At 44.5% G+C, this 6,922-nt stretch overlaps 1 protein-coding gene across 1 annotated transcript; it reads left to right on the top strand.

Annotated features, from left to right (window-relative positions):
• Positions 1-767: 767 nt before the first annotated feature.
• Positions 768-6,618, top strand: LOC146631675 (inositol hexakisphosphate kinase 2-like). The gene is made up of 5 exons (XM_085353856.1): positions 768-1,487; positions 3,115-3,337; positions 3,945-4,129; positions 4,591-4,766; positions 5,318-6,618. Exons 1-5 carry the CDS (start codon positions 1,229-1,231, stop codon positions 5,954-5,956), a joined length of 1,482 nt encoding a protein of 493 aa, XP_085209982.1. The 5' UTR covers positions 768-1,228; the 3' UTR covers positions 5,957-6,618.
• Positions 6,619-6,922: the final 304 nt, after the last annotated feature.

The raw sequence follows: 6,922 nt of genomic DNA, 5'->3' as shown, positions 1-6,922 counted from the left end.
TTTTGGCAGACAATCACTTTTTGGCACAACACCGGCTTTACTATCAACAACGCTTCAATATAGATTGTAAACTGAAGAGAGGGGTCCCCCATTTTTAATCATGCTGTTTGCTACCCTGTTATTGCTAAAATGTGAAAGGTGGTTTGTTAAATTGCAATATTTTTAAAGAAATTAAAGTTAACTATTTTTTTTAGCAGTAATTACAGAAAACCTAAATTTATGCTATGCAGTAAATTGTATGAGGAACAATTACAAGTATGTAAAAAATCTCCTAAGAGTGACATTAAATTCGAGGCGTCTTCCTTTTTGCATGTTTTCCTGGAAGAGCAAAGCTACTTGTTCATCCAGGAGTCTAGTTTGACTTTTTTACTTATATTTGACTGCCGTTTTGCATTGGATGTCAGTTTGTGTGTTTAACTCCTGTCCTAGTTCTGTGCTTCTCTCCCCCACACCGTACGTCTTTTAAGGAAATGCTGGTGCTTATTCTGCCAGTTTGTTAAAACCCCCGCTGTTGCGCAGAGAAACAGCTGAGTTCAGCTCTGCCCTCCCTCCTTGTTTTTATTCTCCTCTTCCTCTCTCCCTTCACCCAGACTGCCCCCTCCCACCCCTGTCTTTGTTTGCTTGCTTCTCTGGGCTGCCACCCAACAACCTGCTTTAGATGCACGTGATTGGTGGGCTGCCTGTGATGGGGCGGGCCGAGTGTCAGGCTCCTGAGAGCTTTACCAGTAGCGAGCCAGCTCTCGTCTGTCATAAGGCGTCGAGTCTGCGGAGAAGGCACAAGCAGGAGCTGTGTCTGGTCGCCTTATCTGCCGCAGCAGCACAACTCCAAACCTTAATATATAAAGGACATAAGACGGCTTTGTTTTGTTTTTTTCTACCCGGCTACAAGGACTGTAAGGCAAGGAGCCGAAAGGAATTGAATATTCAGTAAACCTGAGTCGTGTTTTCTGTTTCTCTTCCTCCTTCCTGTCCTTTGTTTTCGAGCAGCAGTATCAGTGAGAGCATCGGCGCAGCAGATCACCATCACAGCAAATGCTTCGGAAAGCACCGCGGGAATAACTCATAAAAACAAACTGCGATCTTTAATGCAGCGTGTTAGGACTAGTCCTCTGGGGATCTGTAGCCCGTGAGTGTGTGCGAGTCCCTGCCGGAAAGGGCCCCCACCATATTGTTGGTGCGTGCGTCAGGAGTCTAATGCCCGCGGCAGTGTGGTCAGGGCCAGAGGAGGATGAGTCCGGCTGTGGAGGCTCAGGCCCAGGAGGTCATGGATGCGGAGCAAAAACAAAAGCAACAGAACAAGCTGCAGCACCAGCAGTGCTACATGGAGAAGGGAGTGATGCTTGAGCCCTTCGTGCACCAGGTCGGGGGACATTCCTGCGTCCTACGCTTTGGAGAGCAGACCATCTGCAAGCCTCTCATTCCCCGCGAGCATCAGTTCTACAAAAGTCTGCCTGCAGCAATGAGGAGGTTTACCCCCCAGTACAGAGGTAATGACAACTACTGTGTTTTTTCATGCATGTCTCTTTCTTTACGTGCATACTTCTTTTTTGTGCATACATACATCAGATAGGTATAGATGTGTGCAGAGCCTGCTTGCATGTGTCAAGTGTGCAATTTTAGATTATTAGGAACTAGAGATGCCCATGTCTGCACAAGCAGGCGCTTGCCAGGTTTATACCGCATTGTGCCACAGGAGGGTGCTGTAGCTGAGGTTGTAATTGGGACAAACGGGCCTTTCAATTGTGCTGCTTGGCTAGCTGAGTGATGAACTGAAGGTAAGTCAGGGTAGCAATTGCGAGCCACTGTTTTTGTGTTGTTTTACTTCTTTCTTTTTACCGGGCAACACACCAATGAGATGAAAAGGGAACTATGTGAGGTTCTTCCTCCTTTGGATCCAGAAATTCAGGCAGTTGCTGGAGGTCATCACCTGCAAAGGTCAACGTAGGTGGTGCCTCACAAAACCACTGAATGGCTTTGTATTATTTCACTGACGTTTGAGTCACTCCCACGTTTTTTTTCTTTTTGTTTTAAAGGTTGTCAAATATGAGGCATAGTGAGTGACGATAGCAAGCAGAAACTGTTGGACCGGTTAAACATACCATCTCTTATTTACATAGCCAACATTGTTCCTGCATTCATCTCATTCTTTCATTCAGAGAGTGTGATGGATTAAAGGGATTAAACTATGAGTTACAGCAGAAAGGCCTGTTCTTTACAGCAAAGCCCTTTGCTACTGTGTCCTTATTTCCCTTCACGTTACACTACAGCAGATCCTCTTTAAATGCTATCTAAGACCCTCCCTCAAAGAGCAGCGGAGCCGGTTCTTTTGTGTCACCAGCAGAGAATTGTAAGATGATATAGAGCAAACGCGTGTCTCTGGTCATCCTAAAAAGCACTGTGCTGCCTTCAGTTTGCTGTCCCATATAATAGTTCCAACAAACCCCAGAAGTGATGAAGTTAAATTCACTCTGTAAATTGACTGTTTCGTGACACCTGTGCACTGTTTTCCATGTCAACAGTTTCCCCCATTTGTATTTGTCTTCACAATGAGGCATACTTGCTTGCTACATGCTTCACCTTCTCTCAGCTTGTGCTTCAGCCATACATGGGACGTGCATGAAGAGGAACGGGTGCAGCTGTTTTGGACAAAAGCAAATGGGAAAATTATGGAAATATATCTTTTCTGTTGAAGTTAACCGAACTTGAATCTTCCAAACTTTTCTGACTCACTGAAGCTCCTGTTATTTTTGTTAGAAGCATATATTTTCTGATGCTTTCTCCTGTACATGGCTTTCTGGTTCCTACACGTTTACAGTGTATGTATACTATTGATTAGTTTGCTTCAGATAATTGGTGGTAATCAATAAACTGAATTCTGACCTAAGTTTTTATAGCCTGGTGTCTTTTGTGTTTGGGCTGTTATTTGAATGTGTTGATTAGAGCTCAGTGTGCGTCAACCATCCACTTCAGTCATACTTTTGTATCGTGCTGCTTAAAGCAGTGAAGAGATTTCCTTTAAGTTTGTCATCCTCTTTGATAGATTCCTGTGAAACAAATTCCCATCACTGTTCAGTGAGTCTGTGTCTAAAACGTACCTTTCTGTCTCTGTCTCAGGTGTGGTGTCCGTGAGCTTCGAGGAGGACGAGGAGGGGAATCTTTGCCTAATCGCCTACCCCCTTGATAGTGACCCAGCCACAGATCTGGTGAACAATGAGCACTCGGTGGACTGTGACCCCAAGAGTAAGATGATGACGTGGGGGAAAATGATGGCCTCCTCGCTGCTAGCGGACAGCAAAGATGGCCGAAGCCGCAACTCTCGTAAAGACAAGGAGAAGAGGTGAGGTGCAAGGAAATACCCTATCACAGACAGTAGTTGACTCAGGAACCTGTTAGTCATGATAAGACAAGACGTGTTTGATGCCTCAGCAGGTGGGAGCAAAGTGAGTCATTTTCATGCTGATCTCACTGCTCATGTAAAAGAAATTAAAGATGGTTTAGGAGCCGTTATGCACCCGTATTACGTTATAACCAACTTTAAATTTTCCGTGAATGTAGCTGTAGAGACATACCACGACTTATGATGCACACACTGACTGATCGTAAAGTTAGCCTCGTAATCGTAAGCCTAACTGTCTTTAAATACAGCTGGAGGCTGATCCTTGGAGAGAGGGTCAAAGAGTCATTGTTGCATAATTGCAATAGATTCATTCTAATGCCTTTATACAAAAGGAAAACTTTGACTTAGTTAGCCCTGCGCTGGGGAGGGATTATTGGGGTTAAACAAGGAAAACTGATGTTTGAATGCATGGATGGTGGTGAGCGAAAGATTCCACTTTGTACCTCTTTCCAGGAATTTTTTCTTTCTCCATACTTTACTCCCCATTTCCTGCTCTTTAGCCATGTGTAACTACAGTCGTTGCTGTCTTTCCCTGTCTTTCATTCAGTGTTCAAAAGCTGCAGGAGGACATGGAGTTGGAGTGGCTGAAGCAGGCCGAGGTGCTCTACTACCGACTAGAGGACAGCCACAGTAACGCTGTCCCACAGCTCAAACACAACCCTTGGAGCCTCAAGTGTCACCAGCAGCACCTGCAGAGGATGAAGGAGAATGCTAAACACCGCAACCAGTACAGTATCCTTTCGCTGACTGAGTTTTCTTTTGAAACTGGCTCATATGTGACTGCAGAGAAAAGCTACGTAATGTTATTTATTTATTTATTTTGGGGGGGGATTGCAATGAAATGCATTGTAGGTTCCAGGCCAGTGTACATGGCATGAGTCCTGGCCAAGTAAGCCACCAGATTACGGTTATCAGTGGATTAGGTTCCTGCTGCCCGTTATCTAATACTTGTGCAGCTATTCTGTTCTCTGTTCTATGGCATTGCATTTCAAAAGCACTCTTATCGGTTACCTGATGTTGCTCTGATTTGATTTTACATATTGCAAATGTTAACGGGAGCTGAATCTTTCGAGACAACGCTCAGTTCTGTTGTTTTCTCATTCAGCCTCGTCCAGCAGGTTGAACTTAAAACTGGTTAGTCCAGAAGAAGGTAGTGTTTTGTCTGTCTTGTCTTCCTTGACTCATTTTCTCAGAATTCATTCTGCTTGAAAACCTGACCTGGCGGCACACAGTGCCGTGCGTGTTGGACCTAAAGATGGGCACGCGACAGCATGGAGACGACGCTTCAGAGGAGAAGAAGGCCATGCAGATACGCAAGTGCCAGCAGAGCACATCAGCCTTAATAGGAGTCCGTCTGTGTGGCATGCAGGTGAGCTTTCAGGCAAACGCTATTGTCTATACTCATTTCTTACTCTTAAAGAAATAGAAAAGAAATAGAAGATGATATTTGGGGGAAATATAGCTACATGAAATAAGAGTCATGTCTGTCTATTGAATGCTGTATAAGCTGACTTGTAGCTTAGCGTAAAAACCGGAAACAGACAGAAGGCTCACCCATTTAAAACATTACAGCTGTTTGTCAATTGTCTGAAAACACAATTTGAAACAATGTCTTGGTGGTTTATGTGGGTAATCCAGCTTTAGTGCCCAAGACTGCGACTGTTAAAAGTTAATGCTTTTACCCTACACTGCTACAAAATCTGCAACAGTTCCTATTGTAATCTGATTAACTTGTTTTATAGCCATCTAGCCTGAAACACGCTGGCCTTTTAATTATACGAGAACACGTCTGTCTGTTTGAAAACTTTGAATAAGGCCCAAAACTGCAGATACACTCTATAGCCATTTTAATGCGGATGTTTGAGAGTCTGTGAACTTTTCCAGCTTTTTCAACCTCTCCATGTTTTCTCATCACTACAGGTGTACCAGAGTGACACAGATCAGCTGATGTTTATGAACAAGTACCATGGCCGTAAACTGACCCTTGCGGGCTTCAAGGAGGCTCTGTTCCAATTCTTCCACAGGGGTCGGCGTCTGCGACACGAACTCCTTTCCCCGGTGCTCAGCAGGCTCAGAGAAATGCAGGCTGCACTGGAGGCCTGCGAATCCTACCGCTTTTACTCCAGCTCTCTGCTCATCATCTATGATGGAGCTCCACACAGAAAACACACACGCCGACACACTGAGGACGGGCTCTCTGAAGAGGAAGAAGATGAGGATGATGAGGACGAGGAGGTGCAAGCCGAGCCAGAAATGGACGAAGAGGAGGAGGAGGAGGTGGGTGAAGTTGCAGGTGCGCTTGGTTTTCCACACAGTCCCTCCACATCTAGTGATAGTAGCAGCAGCAGCGGGAGCTCAGGTATCAGCCAGGCTCACCTGTCCCGCTCAGACACGCACAGCTCCGTGGTGGATGTGAGAATGATAGACTTTGCCCACACCACCTGCAGACATTACCGGGAAGACAGCGTGGTCCACGAGGGCCAGGACAGCGGCTACATCTTTGGTCTCCAGAACCTGATCACCATCATTTCTGAGCTGGAGAACCAAAGTACAGACTGAATACTGACATAACATTCATCCGTTCAAACACAGAGGCACAATAACACACTGTCTGAACCTTGAACAAATGGAGGAAGAGCAGACTGCATTAAAGGGGAGAGAAATTCCTTCTCTTATCGTCAAAGTTGGACTTCATTGTAGCTGGTCTTTGATCGGACCCCCTTCCTGTTTCTGCCACTGGTGCTTTTCGATGTGGCCGTTGAGTACGTCCATCCTCAGGATGTGAAACAGACCTGCAAGTAACATAAAAGCCATCTGTGTGAATGATGCAGTGATTTACCCGTTGTCACCGTTCTGTTTTAACCCATTAAGTAACCATTAGAAAAAAGGGTAGGCAGCAAAAATTAAAGGCAGTTTGAGACAGTAGAAGTGTTTCCTTGTGTCTGATTTCCAAAGAAAAGTGTTGTCATTTTGCACACGCAAACATGCACTTCTGCTGAGTGCGTGTTTAGGCTGAGGGCTATCATAGAGAGCAGGAGTAGTATGAGAAGCGAGTCCACGGGAAGAGAGGCGGTGAGCGCACGCCCTCCATTCTCCTCTTTTACCTGGTCATTCTGCCATCCTTCTCCCCTGTTCATCTATATTCAAAGAGACTATATTCATATAGGTGTCAGAAAGAGGTGAGAGAGCTATTTATTTATGACATCTTTCATAAAATAATCTAAAAGTTCAAAAATGTGAATGGAAGGTAGTACATTCCATGTTATTAATGTTACAATAATGATATTAATAAATATTGTTATTTGACATGTTTGGATACCTCTATCTTGTATATCTGTGCTGTCCACAGTTTGTTCACAGAAAAATTAAAAACCTTGGTTTGTGGTAACATCAGTGTCCTCTTTAATATTTGATGTTGGTTATTGTTTCGTTTGTTTGTTTGTTTGTTTTTTTGGGGGGGGGGGGGGGTTGTTTTTTTTTGTTTTGTTTTTTTTGTTGTTGTTTTTTTTTTACACGTTTACAGAG

Source organism: Diplotaxodon limnothrissa, linkage group LG5 (genome assembly GCF_057381915.1).
Source record: "Diplotaxodon limnothrissa isolate DT_005_m linkage group LG5, D_limnothrissa_male_GT1.1, whole genome shotgun sequence".
Taxonomy (NCBI): Eukaryota; Metazoa; Chordata; class Actinopteri; order Cichliformes; family Cichlidae; genus Diplotaxodon; species Diplotaxodon limnothrissa.
Note: the sequence above shows the minus strand (reverse complement) of the source record. Positions and strands in the feature narration are given on the sequence as shown.

Excerpts from the sequence above, each read along its gene's own strand:
- LOC146631675 (XM_085353856.1), top strand. The coding sequence starts at position 1,229 with ATGAGTCCGGCTGTGGAGGCTCAGGCCCAGGAGGTCATGGATGCGGAG. Across the intron at positions 4,130-4,590 it reads TAAACACCGCAACCAGTACA|AATTCATTCTGCTTGAAAAC; the intron begins GTATCCTTTCGC and ends TCATTTTCTCAG. Across the intron at positions 4,767-5,317 it reads TCCGTCTGTGTGGCATGCAG|GTGTACCAGAGTGACACAGA; the intron begins GTGAGCTTTCAG and ends TCATCACTACAG.